Source organism: Actinia tenebrosa, unplaced genomic scaffold, assembly GCF_029948245.1.
Source record: "Actinia tenebrosa isolate PJP-AT-01 unplaced genomic scaffold, QUT_ActTen_1.0 PGA_scaffold9__36_contigs__length_13948895, whole genome shotgun sequence".
In the NCBI taxonomy this organism is placed as follows: Eukaryota; Metazoa; Cnidaria; class Anthozoa; order Actiniaria; family Actiniidae; genus Actinia; species Actinia tenebrosa.
Window position 1 is genome coordinate 10,577,785 of NW_028292586.1, and position 19,186 is coordinate 10,596,970.

At 39.5% G+C, this 19,186-nt stretch overlaps 1 protein-coding gene across 1 annotated transcript; it reads right to left on the reverse strand.

Annotated features, from left to right (window-relative positions):
- Positions 1–17,168: 17,168 nt before the first annotated feature.
- LOC148904794 (uncharacterized) lies at positions 17,169–17,615 on the reverse strand. Its single transcript, XM_089025243.1, has one exon. It carries the CDS (start codon positions 17,598–17,600, stop codon positions 17,169–17,171), a length of 432 nt encoding a protein of 143 aa, XP_088881369.1. The 5' UTR covers positions 17,601–17,615.
- Between the last annotated feature and the right edge of the window lie 1,571 nt (positions 17,616–19,186).

Genomic DNA, 19,186 nt, shown 5'->3' on the forward strand with positions numbered 1-19,186 from the left:
AAGAATTACTACCAGCCTTCTAAGAAACAAAAAGACAATGAATTGGTCTTCGTAGGAGTCGCAGGGCTGGCCGGAGGCGTAGCTTTGGCGTATCTAATATAATGATCGTCTTTTTGGAAAGTGACAAGAATGACTTTACCACTTACTTGAATCCCCCCATCAAAGCCCATAAGGTTCGGCTGGTTAGTTGCTCATTGTATAATTCTTGGTATAATTTAATTGGGGGCCTGGTCACTGAGCATAACGGTAGCGGCAATTATCAAGGCGTAATGCTGCCTGATGGACATTACACGCCAATCACCCTTGCTAAGGAGCTTGCCAAGCGCGGTTATACTCTCACCACGGGATTGCCGCACGAAATGACCCTCAAACATAATATGCCAAACTATTCAGTAACTTTTGGAAAGTTTGACCCATTGGGATCTTTATTATGCGCCTTGGGTAAGACAATTACCGACACGGCCATACCTGTGAAATGGAAACTTGCATCCTCTTATGAAGTCTATTGCGACTTGGTCCATAGTTACAGCAATGGAAAAAAGTCTTCTCTTATGTCCAAGTTTCTGCCCAAAGGTAATCCATTTGACCTGGTAGAATACACTCCCATTTCTTTGTGCTACGATTTGTCTAATTTGGTAGAAAGCATAAACATCACCATTAAGGTGGACGGAAAGACGGTGGATTTTAACGGACGTAAGATCAATCTCGTCCTGGAATTCATATAATGGGTCGCGTAGAGGACAAACTTAAAAGGATTTACTATGGACCTGAAGGCTATTGGAGAGGAGCATCAGCTATCAAGAAACTCACGACCGCGGCCAGGGTATCAGAAGAAACGGCCAAGAACTGGTTAAAAAAACAAACCCTCTGGCAGGTCTATCTTCCCGTGCCCAAGTACATTCCCAGCTTTACCGTAAATGCCCCTAATGAAGTTCATCAGGCGGATTTGCTTTTCTTACCGCACGACAAGGTGAGAAGAAAGACCTATAGATACGCTTTGACCATAGTTGATATCGCAAGCAGATACAAGGACGCCGAACCCATAACCAGCAAGGATTCTGGGAAAGTCGCAGAAGCCCTAGGTAGGATTTATAAGCGCGTCTTGAAATGGCCCAAGCTGCTGCAGGTGGATGCGGGGACAGAGTTCATGGGCGTGGTTACTAAGACCCTGAAAGACCACGACACCAAGATTAGAAGAGTCGAAGCTGAGTACCACAGGGGTCAGAGCATCGTCGAAAGATTTAATAAGACCCTGGCCGAGCGTCTCTTTGGGTACCAGTATTGGAAAGAGCTGGAAGATCCCTCCGAGCGCAACAGGGAATGGACTCAGAGGCTCCCCCAGGTCGTCGCGGCTTTAAATAATGAGGCGGCCAGGGCTACGGGAATGAAACCCAAGGATGCCATAAAAAAGAAACACGTGGAACACAAGTCCTACGTCAGAAGCTCAAGGGCGGTCTTCCCCCAGGAAAAGAGATTAGGCAATGTCACGGTTCGATATCTCTATGAGACGGGTGAATTAGAAGGAGGATCCAAAAGAGCTACGGATCCTAATTGGTCTTTGGAAACTTACCAGATCCAAAGTGCAATAGCTAAGAAGGGTCAGCCCATCTTGTATTATCTTCATGATGGTCCCACGCGTGGGTTCGTCAAAGAAGAACTGCTTATTGTGTGATTACTAAACGCGTGCGTGTAAATTCCGTCGTCGCACATCCAGCGCTTGCCGTCGAATGCTGACAACGACACCTTTTCCTGGGTAACGCTGTGTATTTGGTGGCCATACGATCGTAAGGAGTTCATGTTGTGGCGCTGCGTCTTTTGGGTATTCAAGACATCTAAGTAAGATTGGTGCGTAAGTCGCTTCTTAACTACGTACTTTTTTACGCCTTTTGCCTTCTTATCTGCGCCGTCGCTCTTTAAGACGCTGTACATCTTTGGCTTTAACCCAACGTACTCTACAATTGCTCTGCCAAGCACCTCATCCTTCATCTTTCCTATAACTTTCTTGTTCTTAGCTGAGTAAAGTGGGTGGTCTTTTGGGTAGCCGGACGTGTCGTATTCGTCAATGTCTTCAAGACAGTCCGCGTAAACGTCGGGGGTTTCAATCTCCATTATTAGTGAGTCTGTGTCGGTGTACAATAAACGGCACTTGTCACCGTACTTTGGTTTTAATTTGTCGTAGTAAAACTCATACATGAGCAACTTAGACAGCTCTAACACTGTGAAGCCGGCGTAAACGGGCTTATTTAAGAAGAGATTGGCTTTCTTCATGTGAATTACATAGAAGTTAAGCATGTCTACGTAGCGTACAAAGCCTGGCTGGGATACATAAGACTTAGCCTCTTCACGCGTATTTACAATCTTTATCGACACCCGCTTGCGGATGTTCTCCATTGTCTTACCAAACACTGAGTTGTTCATAAGCTTAAACAGGTTCTTCTCAAAGTCGTTCTTGGCTGCTGTGCGCTTTTGCGTGTTAAAGTCTATGTAGGGCCGCATCCAAGGCTCTTGACGGAACTTTAACGCGAGGTGGACCTTCGTTACACGCATTCCGTGGCGCACGTAGAATTGTAAGTTACGGTAGTGAACTACGTACTTCTTTTTGTTCATTAAGTTCATAGTAAGCTTGCGGTATGGTTTGTATGTGGGGCAAAGTTTCTTTTGTAATGGGGAGAGTTGTTCAAAAGGTATCTCAATCGACTCTGGCGCTAATGGGTAATCGTCGTGAAGGTCGTGTAAGTGTTCTGGGTATTCCAAATCCACCTCAAGGATAAAGCCTTTGCGGCTGTTGGGTCTTATTTGCATGTAAAACTCCGGTTTGCGTGGCTCAGTCCATTCAAAGTCGCGCACTGGCAAGTGTTGGGACATCGCCCAGCCGTAAAGGTTGTTCGCATCTAGGTAAAAGATATACGTGGGTGGTTTCTCGGGGTCGTGCCCCTCAACTTGTGGGTTACTGGCGCGCGCAAATCGCCTCGATGGTCCACAAACCCCACCGCGAATTCCGTCCTCCATAAATCTGTACATCTTGTAATCTGTTAAGAGGTCTAATTGGGCATTCGTGCTCTTTAACAGGGCACTCCAAGATAACCCGGGGGAGGTGTAGAAGTTTGCTGGGTCTAATCCATAGTAAGACATCGCCATCTTCCGAAAGCCTTGAAATACGTCGGCTAATAAAACTACATCCGAGAGTAGGTAGACGTTGTGGTAATCCCATGTTTTTGCAGTCGTGCTTCTTCCAAACCTTCTTTGCGTGCTCGTACTCTTCGTCTGATATTCCAGCCTCGTTTAGGGAACTGTAAAACTCTTCCTTTGGTGGAAGGGGCTCTTTAAAGCGCTCCCAGGAATCCATGTATTCGTAGGGGTAAACTCCCTTGCGCTCTGCCTCGTAAAGGTCTGAGATTGGTGAATCTTCGTTATACTTAGCTAGGTTCGCTAATCAGTCTGCCATGAATTGTTGGGAATCTAAAAACTTTAACTTACCAATTGTCACGGACATGTACCGCTCCTTGTTATTTGGTATGCACTTAACTTCGTGGCCGTCAACGCCTTGTAAGAGTAGGTGGGAATCGTATCCGCGAAGGTTGTGAAAGAATACTGGAATATCCATGTTTGGGTCAATCTTGTTGCGGCATCTCCAATGCGTTGCGCCTTTGTACGCCCCGGTTAGTTCACAGTGGTCTAAAACTTTATCTACGTAGAAGTCTTCCTCGAAGGGCTTTTTACAGTGAATGCAGTGCGTGGTTGGCTTTCCAGCCTTCTCACCCTTGCGTGCGTACTTCCCGCACTTGGGGTGTGCTTCACCAAGGTAGGCGCCGTCGTCTGACCAGCACTTCTTAACTCTCCGTCCAAATTGGAGGAGATTATGCTTACAAACGTGGCACGTCATTGACTTTGCGTACGCGGCTTGCTCGGCCTTGGATAGCTTTGGTTGCTTTGTGGTGTGTAAGCGCTGTCTAATGTCCTCTTCCTCCTCCTTAATGGCTTCTAGGAAGAGTGCGGCCGCATTCTTACCGCGGTATATAACTGGGTCGTCTGCTTTACCGTCGCTGCGCACTACAATGTAACCGTAAGAGCAAATCTCATGAAGGCCTTTACGCTGCGTATTACCTGATTCTTGGTATTCATCCGTGATTATTGCCTCAAAGTCTGCGTAAATAACGTAGGGAACTTTGCTTTGCCACTTGAAATCCTCATAGAATAAGTCTTTCTCTGCTGGCATTTGAATGCGCTGTGCAACTTCCTCTATGCCACGGCAGATTTCGTCGTACTTCTTTAAGGCTTTTAAGTCGGGAAAGGGAAGCAGGCAGGATTCGCAGAAGAACTTCTTACACTTATGCTTGGTATGTCTGTAAAATAATCGACTTAGGTTCTTAACCCAGGAATAGTGACCGCCGTGGTAGAATAGGTGAATGCGCTCTCCGGTGTGCTTTGACAAAATTAGTGGGACAATGGTCTCTTCCCGGTCTCCATAAACGTTTATTGCTAGGTCGTTGCGCTCCTCTAAGTCTGGTATACAACTTAACTGCATTGGAAAGGAAACGTCAGTCCAATCTAGGTCGTCTGTTGGGTAATTACTCGTGCGCGCTGTGTTTTTCTCAACTGGGTATAAGGCAGACCTAATTGCCCACTGGAAGCATTTATTGTCGTCATTCTTAAGAGGGCGTCTCTGTAACAGCGTGCCACTCGATCTGGGCTCAAAAAATAGATTTCTTTTATATTCCTACCATCGAAAGTACTATCTATCCTCACTACAAAATTGCAGTTAGAATTGTTCTAAATTCTTTTTTCCACCCGCTATGCGAATTTTTGTCCATCGACCCCAAATCAGTGAAAGACGCCGATTTTCGAGGTCGGCCGAGGGCTACTTTCAAAGTCTGTTTTCTCGGGTTTCTCTCCACATAAAAGCTAATTTTTCTATCCAGAACTTTAGTCTAGTGTAACTTCTGCATAAAAACAGTAATAGTTTTTTTTGGAATGCTCGAATTCTGAAAAATAATCCTAACTGATCGAGATTACTGAAAGCGTGACGTGGAAAGCTAAGATTATGAGACCTCGAATATTGCAAATTTCTCATTTGTGGCACCTAACCCAGCCCTAAAATATCATTCAACCTTGAGATAAGAAGCTATTTTATAGATGTGTGCAATAAAATTTGCGGCACATTGCGTTTCTACGAAATAAGCTAAGTTTCAAATTGTTCTATTTTCAGTTATTTCCTTGCGTGACACGACAGGCCGTTGGGTCTGTGACGGCTACTTCTTTGCTCATTATCCTCAATACCATTACCTAAAATATAATATGATGAATTAAACCTTAACTTTACAATATTTGTTCCAATATAAAAGAATTCAATGATCTACGGCTTCATTTAATAGTGTTTCTATAAGCTGTTTTGAAATTTCACCGCACAGTATTTTTTTTATTTCGAGCTCCGCGGGAGGTCAATCGTTATTTGTTTATTTAATTGTAGTAAAGAAATCCTCGCTTTATCTCGAAACATACTAAAGAGATCCAAGAATGAGAAGTGTTCTTGTTTGTAGAGCTGAATATTTCTAGTTTTTTTTAGTTGAAGGTAACATATTATTTATATCATTGTGAGTGAAGGATGTACTCGCCCGCGTTAGCAGCGTTATTGATCAACTCTATACTTATATTAGTAGTACTTGGAATACTGAATCTATATGTCTTTGTACTGAATACTAGTGAGTTAGACTAGGACGTCTAAATTGAAGACTCTTGCAAAAAAATGAAATGAAATAAAACAAAATAACAATGCATAATATATATTTTTTAATATACATCTTTAATATAATACAAATAACCATAATTACAAATACGAATATATATCTAAGAGCTGAATTATCAGAGAGAAATGAAACTATATACGATGGGCTCCGCTGAGAACCAGACGAAGCTTCTTATACAGTATATCACTTGTTCAAGAGACATCTTCAACATTTAGCATGGGCTGGGCTCTAAAACCAAGATCCGGAGCTGCTCTACAGAAAATGTGTGGTCGTATTTGACAGTGAAGTTTGACCTGGGTGAGAGGACTGGTTGAAATGCAGACCCTGAACAAGTTGCCGCGGAAATGCGGTGCGCGAGAAATGATAACAATGAAAGGCGCTTTGAAAGAGTAGAATCGGGCTATCAAAGACCCAGATTGAAGGAGTCTTTTCGCGTCTTTCCACTTCTCAGCATCATTAAGGCATGGCTCTCAGATGAAAAACTGATTAGCTATATCATAGCCAGTTTTCTACGAATCTTCCCCAAACTTGGCAAGTTAATGTCTTTTGTGAAAAGAAGGAACCTTAGAGCCTTGGTTACCATGAAAACTAAGTCACGTGACCACAAGGCCGCCATCTTGGATGTTTAAACAAGCCGTTTGTAAACGTACCGAAACATCTTTAAAAGTCATGAAAATGCAGATTACTATTCATATTTACAATGCCTATATGGATCTAATTGGATATTTTGGAAATTATTTTAAGTTTAATTTTTAGAATATTTTCTATTTTTTCCAAAAACTTTAAAATATTCTAAAAATTAAACTTAATATAATTTCCAAGATATCCAACTAGATCCATATAGGTATTGCAAATATCAAAAGGAATATGGATTTTCAGGATTTTTGAAGTAGTTTCAATACGATTACAAACGATTTTTTTAAAAATCCAAGATGGCGGTCTTGTGGTCACGTGACCTGGTTTCCATGGTAACAGATATACGGTAATTGCTTGCCTTGAAGAATTACTACTACGAGCCAAATTTGGGAAACATTCATAGTAAACTGTCAAAGATATGAATAAATAGCTGATTTTTCATCACTTCCTCAAAAGAGCTATGCCTTAATGGTGCTGAGTTCGCGAAAAAAATCCACAGTACGAGATATTTCCGTGACCAGTCCTCAACAAAATGTACGATCTTTGGTGGACGAGGAAGACATTCTGGATGTAATACGAGAGTCAGAACGTAAATCTGTTATAAGAAATTGAGGATAGCATTGGCCTGCAACACCCCATTATGCACTAGTCAATTGAAACCCCCACCCCCCGACCCCCGCGAAAGAAGGATAATAAGAACCTATAAGGCTACAATTTCAAGAAAGGTTCCGATCAGTGGAGTTCAGTGTAAAAGTGTATAGGTAGAAACTACTATAAGTTTGTTTGAGCATGTGTTTTGTGTAGAACATACTGCTATGCATTTGGCTACGGGCTGCCTGTGCTTGGAATCACAACGCCTTCTTTGGTATTTTTCAAGATGGCCGACCTCTTGTTTCCAGGCTATTACATATTCAAACGAGTGTTAAAATCCCCGCTCGATTCCCCGCTGAGAAAACCATTCGTTAAATCCCCGAACCCCGGGTGCAATCATGCTCTTAAAAGCACATCAAAAACGCGTCACGACCCCGTTCAGTGCCCGGCTAGCCGCGGGGGTTTCATTAGTAGACTGTAGTACTACTAATGACTTGGAGCGTAGCCAGACCGTAGTTTCGACGTCATCGCCCTTAATTAGGTCTAGTTCTACCACAGTGCTTGCCTTCATCGCACCCAATTCCTTAACTCCCTTCGCTAAGATCTTCCTCCTTCTCTCTCTGGTCTTAGACCAAAACTGTCTGAGGTCAACTTCTCCTGCGCCGGGTATGGAAACGGTGTTGAAATTAGATCGTGACTCCATATATAATAGGAAATATCTTATACTTTATATGAGGTCATCGTAGTCGTATGTGCAACTTTGACAATGCCAATACAGTCTCACACGGGTCTCAAACTCCTTTCCACACAAACATTCGTAAGACTTTTTGCATTCTCTCTTTTGCATTGAAAGGTGCTTGGTTAGGTCAGCCTTCCTTTTGAATTCCCTCTCACATCGTTCGCCCTTCATAATATATGTTAGCATATTTAATGGCATTCGTTGGTGGCTTCTTTATTTCATTGGGTATTCACGGTCTCAAATGGGTCGTGGATGGCGGGAAGATCCCGTAATCTCTTGGTGAAATAACCCCGGGCCACGTTGCTCTCAAAACCCGAATGAAACCGGGGCGTATGCTTTTAAGGCGGGTCATTTCGGGGTGGCGTGTGAGTTGGGACCCCCAACCCCTATACTACTTTAGCAGATGGAATTGCAAACAGCAACTGTTTCGTTAAATTTGAATTTGGTCTTCTACAAACATGTGCAATGTACTTCAAGTAGCGTATGCATATAAAATCACGAAGTGCCAGGGTTCCCACTATTCTCTCCAGGTCTAAGTTCCTATATTTAAAGGCAAACGTTTCTTCTCCGTCACTATTCATTTTCCTTTCCCAGCCATTCCGTACCATTCTTCTTAGTAGACCAAACCAACAGGATTCAAGCTTTTTCAGTTCATCTTCATTTGGTAGTTCAGCCTCAGTACAGTAAGTAAGTCTGGATCTGATACAGGATTCCAAGAGTTTTCTGCGTGTATTCATAGATACTTTATGATCTGTAAGGACGTTGTTGAGCTCATGGAATTTTCCTGTTGCACTTAGTATTCTGTTATCGACAAAACTTTCCTTCTGATCACTATAAAACATATGACCAAGATACTTGAACTCTTTTACATTTTCAATATCATGTCCTGATATATTTAATAAGCTCTTCTTTTCCATAAGCTGCGCATCATGAAATACCTGTGTTTTGGTTTTCTTAAAACTTAACTCAAGCCCATATCTTAAGCATGTTCCATGGATAATTTCCAGTATCTCCTGTAGATCAGTAAGATCCTTTGACAGCACAACAACAACTACGGAATATGTATGCGAGTGATTGCAATAAACCTGTGAAACTAATAGTCCATATCCAGTGCTTGAAATCCCCACCTCGAAGTAAAACAAAATACAAACCAACAAACACTATAAACTTGCTATAGAGACTATTGGACTAACATCAAGTTCACAGGATGTATATTGCAAACACTCTGCAAAGTTGTTGGTACATGTAAAAATATTGGTTAAGATTACTCTTAAGTTCCAACCAAACACTTGATAAGGTTGTGATTACTTAATAAAGTTATTCTTGTACTTTGTCAAGAATTATAGACCTTACATTGCAAAAATGATTAATGCCAGAATCACCGTCATCAGCTAATGGATCAATGCTTGAGTGAAGTACCTCTAAATCACCATTAGTAAGTTGGCATGAATTTTCTGGCACAACAATGTGATTATCTGAGTCATCTTGTGATAACATTTCATAGTCAACACCATAGTGATAGATGTCTTGGGGATGTTGTAAACTGGAGAGGCTGCAAGACAGCATACCAGCATTCCAAAGAGCAATTGGAGAGCTATGTCCAGCTGTTCTGATGCCATGATAGTTCCATTGTGAAGGAAATTCTTCCAAAGATCTCAATATACGGGGAATGAACACAAAGTGAAGAGCTGCCAAGTCAATTTCATTAGTTGAGTCCAATATATTGTAATGTTCCATGTGCTTGAATATAGCAGAGTAGTTCTAGTTTACAACCCGATTGATTTCCCTCCACAATCGTTCAATGCGTGTGTTATGAACACTTCTCCCTGTAATGAAACTTCCTCTATTTGCACCTCGATGCAGAATCATGAACCTTGCTACATCATAATTTTCTACACCCAAATCGCCTCTAACTTTGCTGGGAATCCCAAAGATGTCAGTTCCAGATTGGAAAAATTGAAGAGCTGTATCTGCCAAATTATTAGTGGAACATTTCAAGTAGATGATTGTTTGACTATAGCCGTCAATACATCCATGAATTACTATTCGCCATCCTATGAGTTTATGGTTGGAGTCCATATGCCACAAACAATTTGGTGCTGGGACATTGTAGACTCTCCTTTGTATTGCTTGACTTTTCCTCGCTGCCCTTCCAATAGGATCTATGATTTGCAGTCTCTCCCTTACCCTCCAACGCTGAACAAGTATTCCTTTGCTTCTCAAACTTCCACGAATGTAGCTTTCTCCAGCACGTGGAGTTATGGATAATATCTCCCTTAGTACTTTATCCAATTCTGTGTTTGAAATGTCGGAAAATGTCCCATGAATACCATAGTCTCGAACACGCCTGTACAATGTCCTTTCACTAACGTTTAGGCACTCTGCAACCTTAGCCCATTTCATACCAGTCTCGCGAAGAATCAGTAATTGTTCTTTGGTAATTGAAAACTTTGGACGCCCAAGTGTTTTCTCCTTGAGAGGATAGTATCCCGATTGATCAATTTCAACTTCCTGCTCTGATATTGTCTGTAAAATGACTTCCCATTTCCCATAGGAAAGAGTAAAAAGCTCTTCTAATAGTTGGAGCATAAGCTTATTTTCTGGTTCATTGGACGGTTCATTGTCGTTGCTCTTTCCACCTTCTAACTGACAAATCATTCCAAATAATACACTTATATAGTCTTGTAGTTTCCTTTCAAGATATTCAAGAAGAAGGTGATCGGTCAAAGACGTCACTTGATTCAAGAGCTTATCAAAATTACGGAAAAAAGTTTCAAGTTCTTCCTCACGAGAGCCAGCCGCCATGTTTAATATCTTGCAAAGAACTATGGATGCTAGACCACAGGATACCCGTAAAAAGTATTTTGGGTTCCCTGTGGATAGAGAAAACTCGTCGAGAAACAGAGAAAACTCGTCGAGAAACAGAGAAATCTCGTCGAGAAACAGAGAAATCTCGTCAAGAAACAGAGGAAATCTCGTCTTGAAACAGAGAAATCTCATCGAGTTCTCGTCGACTTTTTGTCAAGAAACTAAAACTAAAAATATTTCTCGACATACTTGGTATGGAACTTGAAAGTACAATTAAGAAACTCAATCTATGGTGTGCATAATTCAATATCTAGTATGACCATTTGAATAAGGTGGTGAAAACTGAAAGGCTTTTGGCAGTAACGGCATTCCATACCAAGCCTGGATATCTCCACGATATTAAAGTTAACGATTATGTTCCCTTCAAGATTCCTCGTAGTCTTTTAATATTTCATTGTAGTTGTTTCGTTGGGTGATAAAAAAAAGAAAATACAAATAAAATAACTAAGAAAAACCTTAGGGACCAGGGTACAATACCATCTGCATGAACGAAAAATACAAAGTTGAATATTTTGCTAATCTTTTCTAATATCCTGTATTATTTTCTCCTTGTATTTTCCTATCCTCCAGGCTTTGCCAATGTGACTGCCTAGTGTTACCGTTCCATGAGAAAGAGCCAGCCACCCCACACCCTTAATGTCAATAAGAACCAAGCTACTAAAGAAATCAAGGCCAAGTGTTCTTTGTTGCAGGCATCAGTGGATATTGTCAGCATGTAATAAGCTTGCTTTTCTACATGGCACACTGTAAACAATTAGGACTTAAATCACTGCCTGATAAGTTGACCTGTACAAGTATGCCACAGCGATGGAGTGTTCCTCTAGAGAAAGAAATTACGATCAAAGCCATACAAGACAACATGGTTAAAAAACCTAAGCCAGGTGCAAACTACAGTTGTGCCATTGTCTAGAGATCTGACTTCTCTATGGTCAGTTCAACCCCGCTTTGGGGCTGCTGCTAAGGGAAGTGTACTTTCCTATCAGCAACAATTGTCTGTAGAATACATTATCAATGACTTTTCGTGCACTTCCTTCCTCGAATTGCCTGTCGAAGGCTCGGAAACAAGGATTGATAATAATTTTAAGCATAAAAAAGCAGGCAACCCTTGATTCTTTATAAATATCAAGAGAGGTTGCAATCAGTCTTGAAAAAAATATAATAACTCAGAGTCATAATAGTATATGGTTTTCAATGAGAGAGAGAAGAATTACTGCAAGCAAATGTAGACGTGCAGCAAAGAGAGTTTCAGGGTTCGAAAATCTAGTGCAACAGCTTAATCCAAGCCGCAGGGTGGTCACTGCAGATATGCAAAGGGGAATTGATTTGGAACCTATAGCTGCTAGTACCTATGCCAACAGTGCTAAAGAAGGGATTACCAACCTGTCTCCTTCTGGGCTTATTATTAACCCCAAGCGTCACTGGTTAGGATGTACCCCAGATAGAAAAGTATTCGATATTGAAGCCCAAAATAATGGCTCTTTGCCCTTTGGACTTCTTGAGGTAAAAGTTGTCAAGGAGGGTTCTACAACCTTTGATAATGTGTCTTAACTTAGTAAAGACCCAGTGACTAATAAATTATGTCTTAAAAAGATACACGATTATTACTTTCAAGTACAATCCCAAATAGCTTTAAGTGGATTAGAGTGGTGTGATTTTTTAAGTTATATCAATTCAACTACATTTCATTGTGAAAGAATTTATTTTGATAAACAGTTTTTTAAAGCAAGCAAAGACAAAGTGGACCAGTTTTTTTCAATTATTATTTAAAATAAATAGTAAAACTGAACAGTAATAGTTATTTAATTGTCATAATATTATATAATAATAATATATTGTAAGAAATATATTATCAATTTCTTTTTGTCATGATCATGCCTATTGTTATAATAAACTCCTTTAAAACAAGTTTTCATGTTGCAGCTGCCATTATACAGTAAGGGGTCCTTGGAAATTAGTTATTAAGCAAATAACAGTATAAATTTGGTTGATTGAACCCAAAATGTTTAAAGGGATGTCCGAGTCAAAAATATGTATTTGCAATGTCAGTGGTAGTACAAGTGAGAGAGAATTGATCATTAAAGAGCAAGACGAGGCTTTTGCTGATTCACTGACAAAAGATAAAGCCAAAGAAGAAATCAGGAGGGATTCAACTGAAAACGAAAAAGACAAAACAAAGACAAAACGACAACAAAGGAAACTCTGAGACAAAAGCGGTTACTTCACGGACCAACTGATCCAACTGATTCAGTAAGTGCCAGAGTTATTGTACAGGTTCGTTATCCACTGCTTGGTATCCAGAGACGTAATTTTAACACTACAGACCAAACTCTGTCGATATATGATTGGATAGGATTGTCAAATGTTCCAATCACCGAAGTTGACAGAGTGACACTATTTATGACAGAGGTTAATTGCTGCCCATGTAGGTCTGATGGAGATCCTGATATTCAGTTTCAAGGTTTTGGTGAGGCTCCATATCTCAATATTTCTGAACAAGTACCAGCCAGGTTAATGGTAGGAGACTCTGATGATGGAGAGGATACATTAAATATTGTCCAGTAAGTTGGATTAACATTATGTCATTTTTGTCATGAACCCGCATTCTAAATTATGACTCAGTTTATTTTTTTATTCCTATTTCAGACAATCCATGAGTAATGATGAAAATACAGATGATCAAGAAAAGGTATAGTCCCAGTATATAAGCATGAAGTAAAAAAATAATTAATCTAATTAGTTTAATTAAAAAAAGGAAATGAATGATACAACAATATTAAATTATCAGAAGCTCACAAAGATATTTATGTAACAAAACTTTAAATTACAAATGCTCAAGCTCAATAAATTAACTTATTTTAACTGCCTTTCTTGCTAAATACTTAAATTTCACATTATTTCGTTATACACTCAGGTTATTCTGGGAAATTGCATAATTATCCTTTGGTTAATTCAAGTGAGATTCATAGTCCACATAAAACGAGTTTTATCACTAGATACCACTCCACAAGCACCATTTACATCTCAGTTTTGATACCCGACAATTATTTTGCAATTTAGTGTATTGATTTTGCAATTGAGTGTATTCTGTTTTACTTTAGTTTAGATAATGTTTACTTTATTTTCCCATTAAATAGACATATGCTTCTGGAAGGCTGAATAGTGGGTACTTTAATTTGAAACAAAACAATCACTCACTGGTTTAATATACGAGAAGTTATCTTAAACCAATTTCTCCCATAAGCCATGTATTAAATTTATCTTGAGCTTCGTTACTTAACGAATAAACGAACAAACAAACAATAATGAAACATTTATATGTATATATATACACACTCGATAGCAGAAACGTTGTAATATACATTTATACATATATCTAATTTAATCAGTATATTTAATGATATGCAAAACAGAAAAAAATGGGGCTAAATGTAATTTAGGCAAAGTTAAAACCACAACTAAGCCTGCTAGCCTAAGCACCGTTGGCCAGCGGACCATCCACGCCACACATTCGCCCTCATTCCGGGTGGCGTGTTCACTAGCTGGCTTGTAGCTTGTATGCCATCTATGCATGCTTGTCATCGTACAAGTTGCGTTTACTTTGTCACTCGCTTTTATGGCTTTTGAACTACCCTGTTAATAGCAATGGCCGATCCACCTTCTCCACAGTCTTCTGTAATTTCTACCGAATTGCTGAGGTTATTCAAGCCGCCTTTGAGTCAGCTATAGCAAACAGAGAACAACCAACCTCGTCCGCCCAGCGAACACAACGACGACTTCGAGCTACTCAATGGGCATTTGTCGTTGGTCTGGGCCACTCGCCAGTACCACTGAAGCTCAATGCTCAGACTGTCACTGGGCGGTTTATCGACCTGAGCAACTTGCTACTCACTAACCTCACTCCAGCAACTGAGGACGTGAACCACAACAGTTGTTGGACGGCCAGCTGGTGTTAACATCCAAGCCGAAGAAAAACAAATGCCTCATAGAAGATATCATTAGCTAGATGGAGACCTTTTCCATCTACATGCTTGTGCTGACCCACAGTGTATTTCCCCAATAGACGGGCTGATCTTACGAGATATAAGTTGCTTGGCTCTCCTACTCGATAAGCCTTTCGAGAACTACAACTGACCAAACCAGTCTGCATCTTGTGGAACAAGGGTAGATATGTATCTTGTAAGCCCTTTAATATGTTATCTCTTATTTTGCTTATTGCTGCAACACTTTTGCTTGTCGTAAGACCATTGCACTAAACACTTATTGTCGCTGTTTTTGCTTCGACACTTTTGGTAGAATTATTATTGCATTTATCACTAATTATCATGCTGATACATTGCTACGGCTGTTTTGCTTGTATTAATATGGTATCCATCACTTTTGGCACTTCTTTATTGAGTCAGCTGTACCGTTGCCTATTGCTACGACAGTGTGCTTGTCGTATTATCATTGCATTCATCATTATCAAAGCTGAATATTAAATTATAATTATTTATAACTAAGCTTTATTATTTAAGCTTTACATATAGTTAAATATTGAAGAACAAATACATTTTTTTCTGTAATATGGTAATCATTTATGCGTGCTTGTTAATTGTATCATTTTTTTGTATCAAAAAGAAAGGGAGAGCAGATGAAAGATGAAATGTAATTGTATTATCTGCCTTCGATAATGAAAGTGTAAAAGAAGAAATAGGCAAAATAGGAGATGACAAGGTGGAATTAGATGCTGAGAAACCCAAGTATTACGAGGAGAACCAGAATATCCCTATCTTTATTTCTGGTAAATATTCACCTACGTTTGCCAATCCTTTTGATAAATTAGTAGATTCAACTAACTTGGAGTTGATTTGCTCTGAGCTGACCTCTTTTGTTGACCATTACTTATCCTTTGTCATATCGTGCAAGTAGTCAGATGTGCCACTCTGATATTTCATGTGACATGCATAGTGGGTGGGTTAACGAGAGCAAAATTTCCCATGCACATTTTTTACTCGTTAGAAAATATCTTCACCATAGAAAACATAACAAATCACGCAATCGATTTTTTGCGAACAGCTTGATATTGCCGTTACTATAATTCACATCTTACCAGTTTTCGTAATGAAAAGGCGTTTGTGCGTCTGTTGTACACATTTCATCGTTTGTTTAATAATCCCAAGAGTGAATGACACCATCTGTCGTACACATTTCATCGTTTATTTAATAATCCGAAGAGTGAATGACACCATATTTGGTAAGAAGAGCATCTACGCGCCAGGTTTCAATTTAGTCCTTGTTCGCATTACATTTCATTCTTGTCAGAGACTCAAGAACGATGTCTCCTTAGCTTTCCGAAAAGAAAAATGCTACAATCGGATACCAATAAGACTTGGTACGCTTTAAATGAAGCTATTTGTGGCTCCGCTCCAAGAAAGTTCTGCAGTCAAAGTATATTTAAAGTTATCAAAAACGAAGTTGTTTATGAAAGTATAAGAGACTTAAGTTCCAAAGATGGCGAACCAGTCGGCATCAATGTTTTCAATTCGTGTTCGAATTACTGAACGAATTGTGTATATGTTTGATCTCCTTTGGGGATTATAGTTTGTCTGCTAAGAAAACGAAATCTTGATTTAGTTTTCCTTAAGAGCGATTGCTTTGCCAAGATAAAAGCAATGATCAATAGCATTGCTCTCGAAGAAGAAATCCCGCCAAAATGTCAGCTTCAAAATCCTCCTGTTACTCCTTCTAATTCTGTGTGCACTGCTGAAGGCCACATTAACAGCTTGCAGACAAACCGAATAATACAACATCGCTCGACAAAAATAGGAAAAGAAAACTTCAGCCGAAATTTACCCTCGAAAGCCCACCAAATTCAAGTATGCGGGATGGTAAGAATCCTGCAATCCTGCTTGATTTACACATTTTCTATTACTCATGTTTTAGGAGTCATGGCAAGCAAGTTTGTATGAAAAATTCAGAAATGAGACGAAGTCAATTGAGGATGACCCAGAGGTCATACAACACAAAAGGAGAAAGACTGATGACAAGACCACAACTATAAGTGCCAATCTGAAAAGAGGCACTATAAACTGGGAACCCCCATATCCAGAGGGAGAAGATAAAGTATCTCTGAATAGGCATAAGAACTTCTTGCAGAGCGAAAGTGGCAAAAGAAAGCCAGATTGGGAAAAAAATCTCCAACAGTATGGAAATTACATTTCCTGATAGGAGACGCTTCATGAACGAGAGAGAGTCCAGCAATTGTTTACATCATGAGGGAATATTCCACATTATTTAATTTTGATCAGGTATGTATTTGGAATCACGTTAAGAGTAAATTACGGCATTAGATGACCTTTACTTTGTGTTCCCCTTGCATTGCTTTACACTTCTGGTTGTACTTTTCTAGTTGAGTGATAGTGGCTAATAGTTTGCTTAATAGCTGTAATAATGATTAACTTTGAACTTATTTCATGGACATACTGTAAGCAGTCAAGTCAAGTTGAGGCAAGAAAAAAAAACAAACAATGGAATTAGAGTCAAGTATCTAGATATCACAGGTTTAGTGGCTTCTTTCCATGTTTTTTTAATATAAGTTTTAATGTCACATTTTATGCAAAGTACTCATCCAGTGATGGTGGATCTAGTTGAAAAAAGGTGGATGTGCTGTTTCCATAAAGGCATGTAAGGGCATTTCTCATTAATGCACAGACAACATATAATTTGCCAACTGAGCTCAAACCAATTTTCAGATTTTTCTTAAAGTCAATAAATTTGAATGATGTGGCAATATCCCCAAAAATCCATTCAACCGAGGATCTCACTGAACTCATAGATTTGTTGAAATCTTGCATTTGGTTTGTGAGAGGAGTACACCTAAATGGTGCTTGAAGGTGTGCACGTAAGGGATATGCTGGATCTCCATATATGCACATTGGATTTCCATTTTGAGCATATGCATATTGTTCCATGTTGATAAGCAAGTGTGAATCTCTGAGCATAGCTGCATCATGCTTTCTGCCTTCTGAAACATTCACAAACATTCTGAAACATTTCTGAAACATTTCTGAAACATTCTGAAACATTCACAGTCCCATCAACAAAGCCAAAGCAATTGTTTAGCGCTGCACCTTTCTGAGTTACGGCAGCTGCATACGTTTCTAAAAGTGCAGGGTTGAGGATATTGAAATTCCATTCGGTTATTTTATGGCTGTGATGATCATAAATCCAGTCGATTACATGATTGCAAATCATGCTTATTTCTGGCACTGGTCGTCCGAACCTGTGGATCATATCACTATACCGACAAGGGTATGCCAAACGCTTAAGGACTATGCAAAGTCCCTCCGTTCCTTCTGCCAGTGATCTTTGTTCGCATGAAAAAGCATCTGGCAATCCCAAGGCAACCTTTAGACAAGGAACATCACTTTTCCGAACTCGAAATTCGCGTAAACATTCTGCTTCGTCGATGTTTTCAAGCTCGAAGCGGCTGTAATTGCCGTGGGGAAATGGTAAATTTTTGGAGGTATTTGCTTCGTAGAGAATCAAAAATTCTTCTTCACTAATCCATCCATTTTGGAGACTTAAAAGAAGCATTTCTCTGGTTGTTTTTTTTTGAATGAACACATTATGACAAAAATCGTAAACAATTTGTTTCAATTACTGTAAATGCTTTTCACGTCCGGGACTCAAGGTGCTTAAGGTTTTTGGCGCCAAAAGGACACGACCGCGCGCGCCGTTCTCGTCCAAGGAATTTTCGGTCAAAATTCAACGTCCTAGATGCTTAAGGTCCCTAATGATACAGAGGCCACACTTGGTAAGTGGCTTTGCATTTATGATTAATTACACATCCCACCAAAAATAACTGTGTTCTTTGTAAATGAACTTAATAAATCAATAGAAAAGAAGGCCCGAAACTGAAGTGATCATAAGGAAATGATCCTCAATTAGCAGATAGGTGGAAGTAGAGAAACAGAGAGGGTCATCGTTTTCTGAAATTAAAATATAAACTAAAGGGTTTAATAATTTAAGGTAAATTTTAATCATTTCAACTGGTTCATTTAATTTACACTTAGTAAGAGCCACATTGTGTGATACATGAATATATGGTGTATACTGCAATTATCAGAACCCCCTTCACTCTCCTATACGACATGATAAAATGACAAAATACTTGTCACATGTCAGTCATTTCATATAAATACCTATGTCATGTATATTTAGGTAATTATATGTTTATTTTCTCAGATTAAAAAGCAGAGTAGCAATGACAGTATTGCAATATTTGGTCCAACCAAAACCTGGGTCTGTGTGTCAAAGTGATTTCATACAATTCAGTCCGGTTAGTATTATTGAAGTATTAGTATAAATTATAAATTTCTAACAAGTTTACACTTGAGTCACTATTCATTGATGCAGTCCACCCAAGAGTTCGAAAGCTAGCACTCTAAATCTCAACCTCCCGTGTATGTTCAGAATTGGATAAACTTATGCTAAGCATTGACCATTCCTTACAATTACTCCACCCTTGGTGGCAAAGTGATTTTTATGCCAGACAAATGGACTTGTCACCTTGGATCAGGTAATTAACAATCATTTTACCTCTCAATCACAATGCTATTTCGTTAAA

What these genes read in the sequence shown, in the direction of transcription:
- LOC148904794 (XM_089025243.1), bottom strand. Translation starts at nt 17,600, where the DNA reads ATGTTTGTGAATGTTTCAGAAGGCAGAAAGCATGATGCAGCTATGCTC.